General features: G+C 41.9%; 1 protein-coding gene across 4 annotated transcripts; it reads left to right on the forward strand.

The window, feature by feature from the left end:
• The first annotated feature begins 1,708 nt into the window (after positions 1 to 1,708).
• On the forward strand, positions 1,709 to 6,488 carry LOC115172390 (JNK1/MAPK8-associated membrane protein). 4 transcript variants are annotated; one of them, XM_029729797.1, is made up of 7 exons: positions 1,709 to 1,779; positions 2,055 to 2,134; positions 2,284 to 2,438; positions 2,584 to 2,790; positions 3,577 to 3,758; positions 5,201 to 5,277; positions 5,374 to 6,488. In XM_029729797.1, the coding sequence occupies exons 2-7, from the start codon at positions 2,063 to 2,065 to the stop codon at positions 5,590 to 5,592; spliced, it is 912 nt and encodes a 303-aa protein (XP_029585657.1). In that variant the 5' UTR covers positions 1,709 to 1,779; positions 2,055 to 2,062; the 3' UTR covers positions 5,593 to 6,488. The 4 variants fall into 4 exon arrangements, with proteins under 4 accessions (XP_029585657.1, XP_029585655.1, XP_029585656.1 ...); XM_029729795.1 differs by having other exon boundaries at positions 1,716 to 1,825; XM_029729796.1 differs by having other exon boundaries at positions 1,716 to 1,825; positions 2,058 to 2,134.
• Positions 6,489 to 17,229: the final 10,741 nt, after the last annotated feature.

The following is a 17,229-nucleotide window of genomic DNA, read 5'->3' on the forward strand; positions in this document are numbered from 1 at the left end:
CTCTCGGTGGATGTCCTTCAGGGGGTGGGGGGTCTTGCAGGTCTGGGAGGGTGTCTCGCTGGTCTGGGCAGGGTGTCCGTTGCTCTGTTGCTCCTGTGTGAGTTGCTGGGGCTGCGGTTGAGGGTGATATCCTCAACTGCTGCCTTGTAAAGATGGACCTGGTCGTAAAGGCTGTTCAATTCTCGAGTGGAGTGGTGGCCAGTTAGAAGTTAGGTTTTGAGGCACAGTCCCAGGACATGCTTGCATTGACCCATTGTATGGTGGCAGGGTGAAAGTATTTTTGTGGTAGAAGGGTGGAGATGATCACTCGTGTGTTAGGGAAAGTGGAAGAAGCTTTTTCAATCACTCCCTTGAGTATTGTGTCCACCCTTTCCTGCTGGTCCCTTACGTCGTTTGTGCACGTATGAATCATGATGCGGCTGGGGGACCCTAGTCTGTCCTCTGAAAACAGCTCCAGGGTAGCTTAGTAGGCTTATTAACTTAGCTTTATATACCAAAATGACCTACAGATTATTGTCTTTTTACTTTTTGGCTTCAGAGGTAGCTTCAGACTGAACATTACTCACTCAGTTTTTGGTTGGATGGTATTTCCAGGTTTCTGCTGTGTTTCTCCTGCAGGTTTTGGTTTGCCAGAAGTGTTTTCTTGATAGTCCTTAGTAGTAAGAATCATTCCGGGTAATTTTGTCCAAAATCAAGGTTTTGGTTTAGAATTGTGATTTGGAGTGAAGGTTTTGTAGTAGAAGGTAGTATCCTGTATAAGTCCTTGTGAAAAAATCAAAGTTTATCTATGTTTACCCAACTCTGATTCAGATTTTTTGCAGAAGAATTCAGGAGCTCATGACCTCTCTCTCTCTTTCTCTCTCTCTACCCTACTATCCATGAGTCATGGCACATAGGCTATTTGGAACATGTTTATCTTACCTTTTATATTATATGAACATATTGTGTGTCTGTAAAATAATTAAAATAAATACATTTTAATCATCATGTATTTTAAAATTGTATCAGTATTTGTCCACTTTGCTCGATTTGGGATCTCTAGCAGAAGCCTTCGGTACTGGGTGTAGTAGTGAGATTCAGCTGGGTCTACTTGGGAGTGGGCGGGAATGAAATAGTAGACCAGGTAGCCAAAAGGGCTTTAAAACAAGATATAATTCATATTAGAGTTGTGATATTAGAGGCCAAATGTAACATTAGAGCCATTATGATAGAACAGGTGGGACAGAGCCCAAAGGGCCTGCATTTATATGCCTTCCAAAGAAAGGTTGGTGGACCAAGATTCAAGGGTCAGATTAGGAAGGAAGAGGGGATGTCTGCTCAACTGCATTTAGGACATTGTACATTAAACTCTTCATTATATCTGGTTGGCAAGCATGCAAATGGTTTGTGTACGGAGTGTATGGTTGATGAAACAGTGAAGCATGTGTTGTATTGTTGTAAGTACCGGTAGACCTATGTGGAAGAGGATTGATGTGCAGGTTTATTGAGGTTGGACAGGGATGAGGGGGTTGTAAGGGATTTTGGGGATGGGGGAGGGTTTGTTAGTAGGGCTCTTTTTTATTTTCTTAGTAGGTCAGGATTAAGATAGGAGGGTTTAGTTTCTTTATTAATTCAGTCTGTAAACTGTGATCGACTACACACTCCAGTACAGTAGGTGGCAGCATGCACTTCTAACGTTTGTTTGCGGACTACCATAATATTATAATAGATGAAGAAGCAGCTTCCGCCTGATTTAGCAGAAATTAAATCGTTGGATACGTCATAAACATATTCTACTAAGTAATGTATTAAAGCTTAATCGTATGGAGGTTGACTAATAACATGGGTATGTGGCTACATTGTCTGCTCAATGATGGCTTAAACGTCCTGTCGCCTAAGCCAGACAAGCCACTATAGCTAGCTAACGTTAGGTAGTTAGCTGTTCTAGCTAGCTAACTATTAGCTAGCGTTACTTGCTAGTTGTTAGCTAGCTATTATGCTAAAGTACATATAGACGTCTGCAATATTGTGAATAACTTTACTTGTTGTATTACTTACTCCTGGCTTCATTACAGCAGTAGCTATGAGTTCAACTTGTCCGGGACTGTATTGCGGAAAGACGTTAATAAATGGCTCCTTTGATGGAGAATGTGGGGTGAGTAGCTCCAGCTGAATGTTAACAAACGTCATCGATTTAGCTAGGCTGTTGAAATGGCATTCTACTGTAGTTACTGTAACACTAGCTATGTTCCGTAACCTAGTAGTAGGCTATGCCCACACACTAAAATGTAGTTGAATGATCAGGTATGTCCCAGAGGAGAGAGGACTAGCATGCAGAAGATCTGTGAGAAGTGTACAGAATCCCCTGAACTTTATGACTGGCTGTACCTGGGCTTCATGGCAATGCTGCCACTGGTTCTACACTGGTTCTTCATTGAGTGGTACTCTGGAAAGAAAAGGTAATGCCTCACATTCAGGACAAATTACTGCAGATGAAACCAATTATGTATTTGGTCATCGTAACCCATGGCCAATAAGCTGCATATTGTGACATTTACTGCGACTCACGTTAATGTTTCTGATATTGTGTATATGTTTCTGTAGCTCCAGTGCCCTCTTCCAACACATAACTGCCCTGTTTGAGTGCAGCGCTGCGGCTGTGCTGACTCTACTGGTCAATGACCCAGTGGGTCTGCTGTCTATCAGGTCCTGCAGAGTCCAGATGCTGTCAGACTGGTACACCATGTTGTACAACCCCAGCCCAGACTATGTCACAACTCTACACTGCACACAGGAAGCAGTCTTTCCCCTGTGAGTAGCCTATGCCAATGTTGTCCACGTCATGAATTGGACCTATATGCTTTGCACTTGTAGGGCTGCTTTCACAGCTAGTCCTGGACCAAAAGCATGTTCAAATAGCTTTTTAGTCCAGTATTAAGTTAAATCTCTGTCTCAACTGTCTCCTAATGAACTGATATGAATTGGTAATGAGTTGAACATGTAAGAGATAATCAGCGAGGGACTATGCCTTCTATTGAAAATAATCAACGACGTGGAAGGTGTATTCCGCAACGCGCTAGCAGAATGGAACAAACCTTCAACAGAGTTGCATTATTTTCCAGAGAACGCATAGAGCCCTAAGTTGATTATCCCTTTTATACCATGGCTATAATTTAACACATTTGCTGCTAGAAATGTGTTCATTTGCAGGTAGAAATGTGTTCAACATCCACTGAAGTAGCTAGCAAGTTTACTAGATAGCTACAGTAGTTGCCTTAGTTTAGCTAATCAAACCATCAGTCCTAGCTTGCTATTATGAAAGTCGATTTCAACACGGCAATAATGTTTTCAATATGACTTTTTCTTTCAAAAGCTATAGCCATTAAATTCTACCGTGATGATATACAGTGCGTTATAGGGAAATAATGCATGCTCTAGAATGCTCTTCAAGCCATTCAGAAACAAGTATTCAACAATGCCATGGTATAAATGAAATTGGTTGGTATGTTCAGAGCATTGTGCACACCATCAAGCACAGTGTGATGTGAGCTGTTTTGTTAATTGAATAACATGGCTTATCATATTCTGTGTTCGCAGGTACACTATGGTGTTGATCTACTACGCCTTCTGTCTGGTTTTCATGATGCTCCTGCGTCCACTCCTGGTCAAAAAGATTGCCTGTGGTCTGGGGAAATCTGACCGCTTCAAGAGCATCTACGCTGCTCTCTACTTCTTCCCTATCCTGACAGTCCTGCAAGCTGTGGGAGGCGGCCTCCTCTGTGAGTATGCTTTCAGATGAGGGTCCAGTCAGGTTCGGTCTAGTCAGGTTAAGTCCAGTTTGCATTTATAAAGTATTGCTGGTTACATAATCGATTTATGTGAAATGCGTTCTTTTAAAGAGCGACTGCCTTTAAAAAGCAACGAATCCCTTTTAAAATGTCTTCAGTCAGTCAGAAATGGTGTAAATAGTATAATTTTGGTCGTAAAATCAGTCTCGTCTATAACAGAGTTTGGAACATCCGTGCGTCACAACTGGTAAATTAAGGTTGGGTTTTGATTTAATGTCATTTTCCCACTGACATGGGGTGAACAACTGTGGTGATTGCACTCTATCCAATAGCATAGACAGTGAGAAGGACCTGCCCAGCAGCTCTGAATTTGTTTACATAAGACAACACGTTGCACATTTTTTTTAATTGAAAATACTGCACCAAGCACTTCAATCAAAAGTAATAATATTTCTTAAATCATCTTAGATTCATTCTGGGGATTTTGAGGAAGTGAAATAGGCATAAAGGAGTGGGGCAGACAAATTGGAATCTGTCAGGAAAACACACCCCCAAGACTGAAATCTTAAATGTCAAATTAGCAACAGAAGAACACGCTTGCCAATTGGAATGTTCAGTCGCTCTTGAATGCCAGAGGTCTTGTGGCCTTGGAAGCCCAGGATTCTCATGTTCTGTTCGAATGCCCGAGGAAGTTCTCTTCAGGAAGACTATAAATATTTGTGGAGTACGGTGGAGTATGCATGGAAACTAGTGACACGTTAGAGTAGCTGACCCAGGCATACATGTAGCTGAAACGGGCATACATGGATGCCAGAGTCGACCTGGGTTCAAATCCAGCCAATTGGCGGATTTGAACCCAGGGGTTTTGGGGCGGCAGGTAGCCTAGTGGTTAGAGCGTTGGGCCAGTAACCAAAAGGTTTCTGGATCGAAACCTCGAGCTGACAAGGTAAAAATCTGTCGTTCTGCCCCTAAACAAGGCAGTTAACCCACTGTTCCCTGGTAGGCTGTCATTGTAAATAAGAATTTGTTCTTTAAATTATTGCCCTTTGACTCACCATCCTATCTTCCCAGTCTTTCTAATACTTTACTAGCTCTTCAAAAAGTTAAAGAAATGCAAAACTAGTAGGCCTGCCCCACTCCTTTTGTAATTAAACAAAAATACATCTAATATTTTGCATGGGTGGAGCACCAAAGAGGTTGTTTCTGAATTTTTCTGCCTTGCAACAAGCTAGCGGTAGGAAAAGACACGGCCAAAACATGGGAAAAAAACGAATACGGGAATGCCTCCAGAGGGGAAACATAATTTTTGCTCAGAGCAAATCAAATGTGAGTGTTAACAGCCAGCGCTCCCATTCAAAAGCAAAATCTGAAACTGAAGTTCTCCAGACTTCCAATGACTTTGGTATGAGCTTGATATTTTCTGTTTATTTCAGATTATGCTTTTCCATACATTATTTTGGTGTTGTCCCTGGTTACCCTGGCAGTGTACATGTCAGCCTCAGAAATACAGGTAAGAAACTCCTTATTTTATATTTACTTAACGTTTGTGATCAACTCAGTCAACATCATTGTATTAGAACATATCCAATTTCCAATGTGTCCATAGTCTTTCAAGAATCTCATTGCCAAGAAGAAGAGGTTGGTGGTGCTCTTCAGTCATTGGCTCCTTCATGCGTATGGCATCATCTCCATCTCCCGATTGGATAAACTGGAGCAGGACCTGCCTCTATTGGCCCTGGTACCTGGACCTGCCCTCTTCTACCTACTCACTGCCAGGTTCACTGAACCTAGCCGGATTCTGTCAGAAGGCGGCAACGGCCACTAGAAGTATTATAGAGGGGTGTGGGGATTAATATCCACCTATCAATTCAGAAGGTGTTGTGCAATAGAGATATGGACAATAGTCTTTACTGCCTCCTCTGAGTATGATAGTATGATGACTGCTGCATGCAGGATTGATGGTGTGAGTTCATCTCACAGGGAGAAGGAAGATTTTATTATATTTATGCAGCTAAGGTGGGAAAACAATCACCCTATGCACATACAGTATGTCTATAATCTATAAAGCTCCATATGTGTTGTAAATTATTGACTGTTATTGTGTTGATGCTTGTGTACACTTGAATGTTGTCTAAGGCCTAAGATGTACTGTTCCTCATTGAGGCTGTTATACATGTTGTGTATAAACATATTCACTCTTTAATATTTTATGCTCGACATCCTTGATTGCTTTAATCTCCGATATCCTTGGTTGTTGTTTTGAAATCGAAGAAGGTCTCTGGATTGTCCAATAGTTTAAGTTAAGTTTTTTCTTGAACTAAATCTAATGTGCCAAAAACTCTGAACACATGCATACACCCAGAGGCACATACAATGGTTCACTATAACCTAATATTAATCGTTACAAGTGGATGAAGTTCAATTATTAATTTTTTTTAAATGACAATTATTGCCTTTTCCCCATTAAATTCTGTTGTGGAAATACACTGTTGAATAGTACGCAAGTGAAATTGTGAATTTATTTCATGCATGCTCATAGAATGCCTGTAAATGTATAACCAATGGAAGTGTTGATTAGACATATCATTTTATTGCACTGTAATTTTAATACATACAGAACAAGGACTTGACTAGCTCGAATTTTGTCTATTGTGAAAACTGTCAGACGTGTTGTTCAAATGAGATTTTCTGAAATAAAAATTACAAGTGTGTACCATCTCATATGACTTTCATTTGTGTTTAGTTTTTGTAACAACAGTTGTGTTGATGTATTTCTTTGTCTCACTTTAGTTGCTCTCTACTTTAATTGTAATGTTTGATTTAGTTCTGGCCAACAGGAAACTCATGCCCTTCAGTTCTTCCTGTAGTCTATTTTTGAGGTCCCCCAGTTGGAACTTCTGACGTGGATCTCAGTCATGCGCCTGTGGATAGCCTCCAAAATATTGTGGTCTCTCTGAAGATTCCTGATGTGTTGAATGAGTCATTAGATGATTTCGTTAATAATAGCCAATACCACGACCGCCCTCAAAGAACTTCACTGGACTTTATGGAAACCGTATATCCTGAGGCTGCATTTATTGTAGCTGGAGATTTTAACAAACAAATTTGAGGAAAAGGCTCCCAAAATTCTATGAACATAATGATTGTTGTACTCGCGCTGCTAAAACTCTCTGCCATTGTTATACTACCTTCCGGAATGCAAAAGGCCCTCCATTCGGCAAATCGGACCACGATTCCATCTTGCTCCTCCCCTCCTATAGGCAGAAACTCAAACAGGAAGCACTGTGGTAAGGACTATTCAACGCTGGTTTGACCAATCGGAATCAACGCTTCAAGATTGTTTTGATCACGCGGACTGGGATATGTTCAGAGTAGCTTCAGCAAATAATATCGACACATATACCGATACGGTAATGAGTTTATCAGGAAGTGCATAGGAGATGTACATTGCCTTGCAAAAGTATTCATCCACCTTTACGTTTTTCCGATTTTGTTGCATTACAACCTGTAATTTAAATAGATTTTTATTTGGATTTCATACAATGGACATACACAAAATAGTCCAAATTGGTGAAGTGAAATGAAGAAAATGATTTGTTTTAAAATATTCAAAAAAATAAATAAATGGAAAAGGGGTGCGTGCATATGTATTCATCCCCTTTGCTATGAAGCCCCTAAATAAGATCTGGTGCAACCAAATACCTTCAGAAGTCACATAATTAGTTAAACAAAGTCCACCTGTGTGCAATCTAAGTGTCACATGATCTGTCACATGATCTCAGTATATACTGTTGAAGTTGAAAGTTTACATACACCTAGGTTGGAGTCATTAAAACTCGTTTTTCAACCACTCCACACATTTCTTGTTAACAAACTATAAATGACTACAAGTCATTTGTCCAACAATTGTTTACAGACAGATTATTTCACTTATAACTCACTGTATCACAATTCCAGTGGGTCAGAAGTATACATACACTAAGTTGACTGTGCCTTTAAACAGCTTGGAAAATTCCAGAAAATTATGTCATGGCTTTAGAAGCTTCTGATAGGCTAATTGACTTCATTTGAGTCAATTGGAGGTGTATCTGTGAATGTATTTCAAGGCCTACCTTCAAACTCAGTGCCTCTTTGCTTGACATCATGGGAAAATCAAAGGAAATCAGCCAAGACCTCAGAACAAAAATTGTAGACCTCCACAAGTCTGGTTCATCCTTGGGAGCAATTTCCAAACGCCTGAAGGTACCACGTTCATCTGTACAAGCAATAGTACGCAAGTATAAACATCGTGGGATCACGCAGCCGTCATACCGCTCAGGAAGGAGACGCGTTCTGTCTCCTAGAGATGAACGTACTTTGGTGCAAAAATCTTGTGGAAATGCTGGAGGAAACAGGTACAAAAGTATCTATATCCACAGTAAAACAAGTCCTATATTGACATAACCTGAAAGGCCGCTCAGCAAGGAAGAAGCCACTGTTCCAAAACCGCCATAAAATAGCCAGACTATGGTTTGCAAATGCACATGGGGACAAAGATCGAACTTTTTGGAGAAATGTCCTCTGGTCTGATAAAACAAAAATAGAACTTTTTGGCCATAATGATCATCGTTATGTTTGGAGGAAAAAGGGGGAGGCTTGCAAGCCAAAGAATACCATCCCAACCGTGAAGCACGGGGGTGGCAGCATCATGTTGTGGGAGTGCTTTTCTGCAGGAGGGACTGGTGCACTTCACAAAATAGATGGCATCATGAGATAAGAAAATGATGTGGATATATTGAAGCAACTTCCTGACTGATGTCTTGATGTTAAAGCTTGGTCGCAAATGGGTCTTCCAAATGGACAATGACCCCAAGCATACTTCCAATTGTGTGACAAAATTGCTTAAGGACAACAAAGTCAAGGTATTGGAGTGGCCATCACAAAGCCCTGACCTCAATCCTATAGATAATTTGTGGGCAGAACTGAGAAAGTGTGTGCAAGCAAGGAGGCCTACAAACCTGACTCAGTTACACCAGCTCTGTCAGGAGGAATGGGCCAAAATTCACCCAACTTATTGTGGGAAGCTTGTGGAAGGCTACCTGAAACATTTGACCCAAGTTAAACAATTTAAAGGCAATGCTACCAAATATTAATTAAGTGTATATAAACGTCTGACCCACTGGGAATGTGATGAAAGAAATAAAAGCTGAAATAAATAATTCTCTCTACTATTATTTTGACGTTTCACATTCTTAAAATAAAGTGGTGATCCTAACTGACCTAAAACAGGGAATTTTTACTAGGATTAAATGTCAGGAATTGTGAAAAACTGAGTTTAAATGTATTTTGCTAAGGTGTATGTAAACTTCCAACTTCAACTGTATACACCTGTTCTGAAAGGCCCAGAGTCTGGAACACCACTAAGCAAGGTGTACCACCAAGCAAGCGGCACCATGAAGACCAAGGAGCTCTCCAAACAGGTCAGGGACGAAGTTGTGGAGAAATACAGATCATGGTTGGGTTATAGAAAAAGATCTGTAACTTTGAACATCCCTCGGAGCACCATTAAATCCATTATTAAAACATGGAAAGAATATGGCACCACAACAAACCTGCCAAAAGAGGGCCGCCCACCAAAACTCACGGACCAGGCATGGAGGGCATTAATCAGAGAGGCAACAAAGAGACCAAAGATATCTCTGAAGGAGCTGCAAAGCTCCACAGTGGAGATTGGAGTCTCTGTCCATAGGACCACTTTAAGCCGTACACTCCACAGAGCTGGGCTTTACAGAAGAGTGGCCATGTTTTTCATCGGCAGGGACTATGAAACTGGTCAGAATTGAAGGAATGATGGTGCTAAATACAGGGAAATTCTTGAGGGAAACCTGTTTCAGTCTTCCAGAGATTTGAGACTGGGACGGAGGTTCACCTTCCAGCAGGACAATGACCCTAAGCATACTGCTAAAGCAACACTTGAGTGGTTTAAGGGGAAACATTTAAATGTCTTGGAATGGCCTAGTCAAAGCCCAGAGCTCAATCCAATTGAGAATCTGTGGTATGACTTAAAGATTGCTGTACACCAGCGGAACCCATCCAACTTGAAGGAGCTGATGCAGTTTTACCTTGAAGAATGGGCAAAAATCCCAGTGGCTAGATTTGCCAAGCTTATAGAGACATACCCCAAGAGACTTGCAGCTGTAATTGCTGTAAAAGGTGGCTCTACAAAGTATTGACTTTGGGGGGGTGAATAGTTATGCACGCTCAAGTTTTCCGTTTTTTAGTCTTATTTCCTGTTTGTTTCACAATAAAAAATTATTTTGCATCTTCAAAGTAGTAGGCATGTTGTTTAAATCAAATGATACAAACCCCCCCCCAAAAAATAAATTTTATTTCCAGGTTGCAAGGCAAGAAAATAGGAAAAATGCCAAGGGGGTGAATAATTTCGCAAGCCACTGTAATGCTTATCTTTATACAAAATGTTCAGATCGAAAATTAACAAATGACACTCCTTTTGCACATCTATATCTGTATAGCAGACGCAGTAGCCATCTGACATAAAGCAATGCGTCGCTGTAATAGCATGCTACCGGCATAGCTCCATCTCTCTGGGGTTAGGCTTCTCTTCCTTTATACAGGCTATATATACAAAGGTATGTGGACACGCCTTCAACATTAGTGGATTTGGGTATTTCAGCCCCACCCGTTGCTGAGAGGTGTATAAAATCGAGCACACCGCCATGCAATCTCCATAGACAAACATTGGCAGTAGAATGGCCTGTACTGAAGAGCTCAGTGACTTTCAACGCAGCACCGTTATAGGATGCCACCTTTCCGACAAGTCAGTTCATCAAATGTCTGCCTTGTTAGAGCTGCCACAGTCAACTTTAAGTGCTGTTATTGTGAAATGGAAACCTCTAGGAGGCTCAGCGGCAAGTGGTAGGCAACACAAGCTCACAGAACGGGACAGCCAAGTGCTGAAGTGCGTAAAAATCGTCTGTCCTTGGTCAAAACACTCACTACCGTGTTCCAAACTGCCTCTGGAAGCAACATCAGCACAATAACTGTTCGAGGGGAGCAGCCTCAAACATCTAAAGAATAAGCTACAAGCCAAACAAGCTTGTAACAATTGTACTTTAACTCCATCATCCTCATCTGAAAGTTGAGCATTTTCTTTGTCTCTATCTCTGTAATGTGTCTGGATCTATGTAATTGTATGTGTAGTAAAGTAAAACATAGGGACCACAATGGAAATAAGTCTCTGACTTTATTGTGCAATCCCTGTCACTTAAAAAAATCTTGTATATATATATATATATAAACTCAGCAAAAAAAGAAACGTCCCTTTTTCAGGACCCTGTCTTTAAAAGATAATTCATAAAAATCCAAATAACTTCACAGATCTTCATTGTAAAGGGTTTAAACACTGTTTCCCATGCTTGTTCAATGAACCATAAACAATTAATGAACATGCACCTGTGGAATGGTCGTTAAGACACCAACAGCTTATAGACGGTAGGCAATTAAGGTCACAGTTATGAAAACTTAGGACACTAAAGAGGCCTTTCTACTGACTGAAAATTACCAAAAGAAAGATGCCCAGGGTCCCTGCTCATCTGCATTAACATGCCTTAGGCATGCTGCAAGGAGGCATGAGGACTGCAGATGTGGCCAGGGCAATAAATTGCAATGTCCGTACTGTGAGACGCCTAAGACAGTGCTACAGGGAGACAGGACGGACAACTGATCGTCCTCGCAGTGGCAGACCACGTGTGACAACACCTGCACAGGATCGGTACATCCGAACATCACACCTGCGGGACAGGTACAGGATGGCAACAACAACTGCCTGAGTTACACCAGGAAGGCACAATCCCTCCATCAGTGCTCAGACTGTCCGCAATAGGCTGTATGTTCTCGTTGGCTGGCCCTCGCTTCATATCCGTCGCCAAACCCACTGGCTCCAGGTCATCTATAAGTCGTTGCAAGGTAAAGCCCCGCCTTATCTCAGCTCACTGGTCACCATAGCAGCACCCCCCTGCAGCATGCGCTCCAGCAGGTATATTTCACTGGTCACCCCCAAAGCCAATTCCTCCTTCGGACGCCTTTCCTTCCAGTTCTCTGCTGCCAATGACTGGAACGAACTGCAAAAATCACTGAAGCTGTAGACTCATATCTCCCTCACTAGCTTTAAGCACCAGCTGACAGAGCAGCTCACAGATCACTGCACCTGTACATAGACAATCTGTAAATAGCCCATCCAATCTACCTCATCACCACATTGTTATTTCTTTTATTTATTTTGCTCCTTTGCACCCCAGTACCGCTACTTGAACGCTCATCTTCTGCACATCTATCACCCCAGTGTTTAATTTGCCATACTGTAATAATTTCGCCACTATGGCCTATTTATTGCCTCACCCCCCTTATCCTACCTCATTTGCACACACTGTTTATAGACTTAGTCTATTGTATTATTGACTGTATGTTTGTTTATTCCATGTGTAACTGTGTGTTGTTGTTTGTGTCGCACTGCTTTGCTTTATCTTGGGCAGGTCGCAGTTGTAAATGAGAACTTGTTCTCAACTAGCCTACCTGGTTAAATAAAGGTGAAATAAAATAAATGAATAAAAATAAAAGGCTGAGAGAGGCTGGACTGAGGGCTTGTAAGCCTGTTGTAAGGCACAAACCCAACGTCGCTGTATCAGACGACTGGCAAAAAGTGTTCACTGACGAGTTGCAGTTTTGTCTCAGGGGGGGATGGTCGGATTCACGTTTATCGTCGAGGGAATGAGTTTAACACCGAGGCCTGTACTCTGGAGCGGGATCGATTTGGAGGTGGAGTGTCCGTCATGGTCTGGGGCGGTGTGTCACAGCATCATTGGACTGAGCTTGACCGGGAACTTGCAGGTGCCTTGGTTGAAGAGTGGGGTAACATCTCAGGAAGAGTGAGCTCGTCTGCGGTGGTCGGCGAACCCTCAACCTTCCGGCCCATAGCCCTGTGTCGCATCAACTGTGCCACAAAAGCATGCTGAAATGGCAAAGTCTATATCCACGTTTATAAACACAGGTTCGCTGTTATTTGTGCTCATAAACATTATTTTGAGTTAGCTCCATGAAGGAGGAATGTATTACATTTATTTTACAGTACAAGGGCAGGGTCATGTGAAAATATTTGTAACTTTGGGGAGGGGTGGTGCATTTTATATGACACATTGAGTTGTACCAGCCGCTCCCACCAGTTCATTTTGATCTGTCCCTAAGTATTCAACCTCTTCCACCCCAGCCTAATTAAATTCAGGAGAAAAAAAGGTGCTTAACAAGTCACATAATAAGTTTCATGGACTCACTTTGTGTGCAATAATAGGGTTTAAAATGATTTTTGAATGAGTGCCTCATCTCTGTACCCCACACATGAAATGATCTGTAAGGTCCCTCTATTGAGTAGTGAATTTCAAGCACAGATTCAACCACAAAGACCAGGAGGTTATTCAATGCCTCTCATAGAAGGGCCCCTATTGGTAGATGTGTAAAAAAAACAAAAAACAAGCAGATGCTGAATAATCCTTTGAACATGGTGAAGTTATTAATTAGGCTTTGGATGGTGTATCAATACACCCAGTCACTACAAAGATATACGTTCTTCCTAACTCAGTTGCCTGAGAGAAATCACCATGAGGCCAATTATGATTTTAAAACAGTTACAGAGTTTGGTTGTGATATGAGAAAAATGTGGATGGATCAACAACATTGTAGTTACTCCACAATACTAACCTAAATGACAGAGCAAAAAAAAGGAAGCCTGTACAGAATACAAATATTTCAAAACATGCATTCTGTTTGCAAAAAAAGCACTTAAGTAATACTGCAAAAAATGTGGCAAATAAATTAACTTTTTGTCCTGAATACAAAGCATTATGTTTGGGGTAAATCTAACAAAACATGACTGAGTACCACTCTTCATATTTTCAAGCATGGTGGGGCCTCCCGAGTGGCGCAGTGGTCTAAGGCACTGCATCACAGTTGCTAGTTGTGCCCCTAGAGATCCTGGTTCAAGTTCAGGCTCTGTCGCAGCTGGCCGCGACCGGGAGACCCATGGGGTGGCGCACAGTTGTCCAGGTTAGGGGAGGGTTTGGCCGGCAGGGATGTCCTTGTCCCAACGTGCTCTAGCGCCTCCTGTGGCGGGCCGGCGCATGCATGCTGACACGGTCGCCAGATGTAAGGGGTTGCCTCCAACACATTGGTGTGGCTGGCTTCTGGGTTAAGCGAGCATTGTGTCAAGAAGCAGTGCGACTTGGTTGGGTCGTGTTTCGGAGGACGCATGGCTCTCGACCTTTGCCTCTCACGAGTCCGTACGGGAGTTGCAGTGACGAGACAAGACTGTAACTACCAATTGGATACCATGAAATTGGTGAGAAAAAATAATAATAATAAAGCATGGTGGTGGCTGAATCATGTTATGGCTGTGCTTGTCATCAGCAAGGACTTGGGAGTTTTTGAGGATATTAAAGAAATTATGACAAGCACAGCACAGGCAAAATCCTAGAGGAAAACCAGGTTGTCTTCTTTCCAACAGACACTGGGAGACGAATTCACCTTTCAGCAGGACAATAACTAAAAACAGAAGGCCAAATTGCTTACCAAGACAACATTGAATGTAACTTAGTGGCCTAGTAACAGTTTTGACTTAAATCGTCTTGAAAACCTATGGCAAGACTTGAAAATGGATTTCTAGCAACGATCAACTTGTCAGAGATTGAAGAATTATTAAAATAATTATGGGCAAATATTATACAATCCAGGTGTGCTCCTAGAGACTTACCCCAAAAGACTCACAGCTGTAATCACTGCCAAAGGTGTTTCTAACATGTATTGTCTCAGGGGGTGGATACTTATCTAATAAAGATACAGTGCATTCGGAAGGTATTCAGACCCCTTGACTTTTTCCACATTTTGTTACATTACAGCCTTATTCTAAAATGGATTTAATAAAAACCAATTCCTCATCAATCTACACACAATACCCCATAATGACAAAGCAAAAACAGGTTTAGATTGTTTTAAAAATGTGTCAAAAATAAAAAACAGAAATACCTTATTTACATAAGTATTCAAACCCTTTGCTATGATACTCGTAATTGAGCTCAGGTGCATCCTGCTTCCATTGATCATCCTTGAGATGTTTCTACGACTTGATTGGAGCACCTATGGTAAATTCAATTGATTGGACATGATTTGGAAAGGCACACACCTGTCTATATAAGGTCCCACAGTTGATATTGCATGTCAGAGCAAAACCAAGCCATGAGGTCGGAGGAATTGTCCATAGAGCTCTGAGACAGGATTGTGTTGAGGCACAGATCTGGGGAAGGGTACCACAACATTTGTGCAGCATTGAATGTCCCAAAGAACACAATGGCCGCCCAGCCAAACTGAGCAATCAAAGGAGAAGGATCTTAGTCAGAGAGATGACCACGACCCAATTGTGCCTCTGACAGAGCTCCAGAGTTCTTCTGTGGAGATGGGAGAACCTTCCAGAAGGACAACAATCTCTGCAGCACGCCACCAAGCAGGCCTTTATGGTAGAGTGGACAGAAGGAAGCCACTCCTCAGTAAAAGGCACATGACAGCCCGCTTAGAGTTTGTCAAAAGGCACCCACAGGACTCTCAGACCATGAGAAACAAGATTATTTTATCTGAATGCCAAGCGTCACGTCTGAAGGAAACCTGGCACCATACCTACGGTGAAGCATGGTGGTGGCAGCATCATGCTGTGGGGATGTTTTTCAGCGGCAGGGACTTGGAGACTAGTCAGGATTGAGGGAAAGATGAACGGTGCAAAATACAGAGAAATCCTTGATGAAAATCTGCTTCAGAGAACTCAGGACCTCTGACTGGGGCAAAGGTTCACCTTCTAACAGATCAACGACCCTAAGCACACAGCCAAGAATTTTGGCCCATTCCTCCTGACAGAGCTGGTGTAACTGAGTCAGGTTTGTAGGCCTCCTTGCTCACACACGCCTTTTCAGTTCTGCCCACAAGTTTTCAATAGGATTGAGGTCAGGGCTTTGTGATGGCCACTCCAATACCTTGACTTTGTTGTCCTTAAGCCATTTTGCCACAACATTGGAAGTATGCTTGGGGTCATTGTCCATTTGGAAGACCCATTTGCGACCAAGCTTTAACTTCCTGACTGATGTCTTGAGATGTTGCTTCAATTTATCCACATAATTTTCCTACCTCATGATGCCATCTATTTTGTGAAGTGCACCACTCTCTCCTGCAGCAAAGCACCCCCACAACATGATGCTGCCACCCCTGTGCTTCACGGTTGGGATGGTGTTTTTCGGCTTGTAAGCCTCCTCCTTTTTCCTCCGAACATAACGATGGTCATTATGGCCAAACAGTTCTATTTTTGTTTCACCAGACCAGAGGACATTTCTCCAAAAAGTACGATCTCTGTCCCAATGTGCAGTTGCAAACCGTAGTCTGGCTTTTTTATGGCGGTTTTGGAGCAGTGGCTTCTTCCTTGTTGAGCGGCCTTTCAGGTTATGTCTATATAGGACTTGTTTTACTGTGGATATAGATACTTTTGTACCTGTTTCCTCCAGCGTCTTCACAAGGTCCTTTGCTGTTGTACTGGGATTGATTTGCACTTTTCGCACCAAAGTATGTTCATCTCCAGGAGACAGAATGCGTCTCCTTCCTGAGCAGTATGACAGCTGCGTGGTCCCATGGTGTTTATACTTGCGTACTATTCTTTATACAGATGAACGTGGTACCTTCAGGCGTTTAGAAATTGCTCTCAAGGATGAACCAGACTTGTGAAGGTCCACAATTTTTTTTCTGAGGTCTTGGCTGATTTCTTTTGATTTTCTCATGATGTCAAGCAAAGAGGCATTGAGTTTGAAGGTAGGCCTTGAAATACATCCACACGTACACCTCCAATTGACTCAAATGATGCTTCTAAAGCCATGACATCATTTTCTGGAATTTTCCAAGCTGTTTAAAGGCACAGTCAATTTAGTGTATGTAAACTTCTGACCCACTGGAATTGTGATACAGTGAGTTAATCTGAAATAATCTGTCTGTAAACAATTCTTGGAAAAATTACTTGTGTCATGCATGAAGATGTCCTAACCGATTTGCCAAAACAATAGTTTGTTAACAAGAAATTTGTGGAGTGGTTGAAAAATGAGTTTTAATGACTCCAACCTAAGTGTATGTAAACTTCTGACTTCAACTGTATGTCAGAGCTGCATTGGACTAAGATACAGTGGCATAGTATAGAATACAGTATATTCATATGAGATGGGTGATGCAATATTTACACACAATTAAAGTGACTAAGACAATTAAAGCGACCGTAGAATAGCATAGAGTAGTGTATACAAATGAGATGAGTAATGCAAGATACGGAGACATCATTAAAGTGGCTCGTGTTTAATTTCCTTAAAGTGGCCAGTGATTCCTAATCTATGTCTAT

The sequence above is a fragment of the Salmo trutta genome, chromosome 33, assembly GCF_901001165.1.
Source record: "Salmo trutta chromosome 33, fSalTru1.1, whole genome shotgun sequence".
Taxonomy (NCBI): domain Eukaryota; kingdom Metazoa; phylum Chordata; class Actinopteri; order Salmoniformes; family Salmonidae; genus Salmo; species Salmo trutta.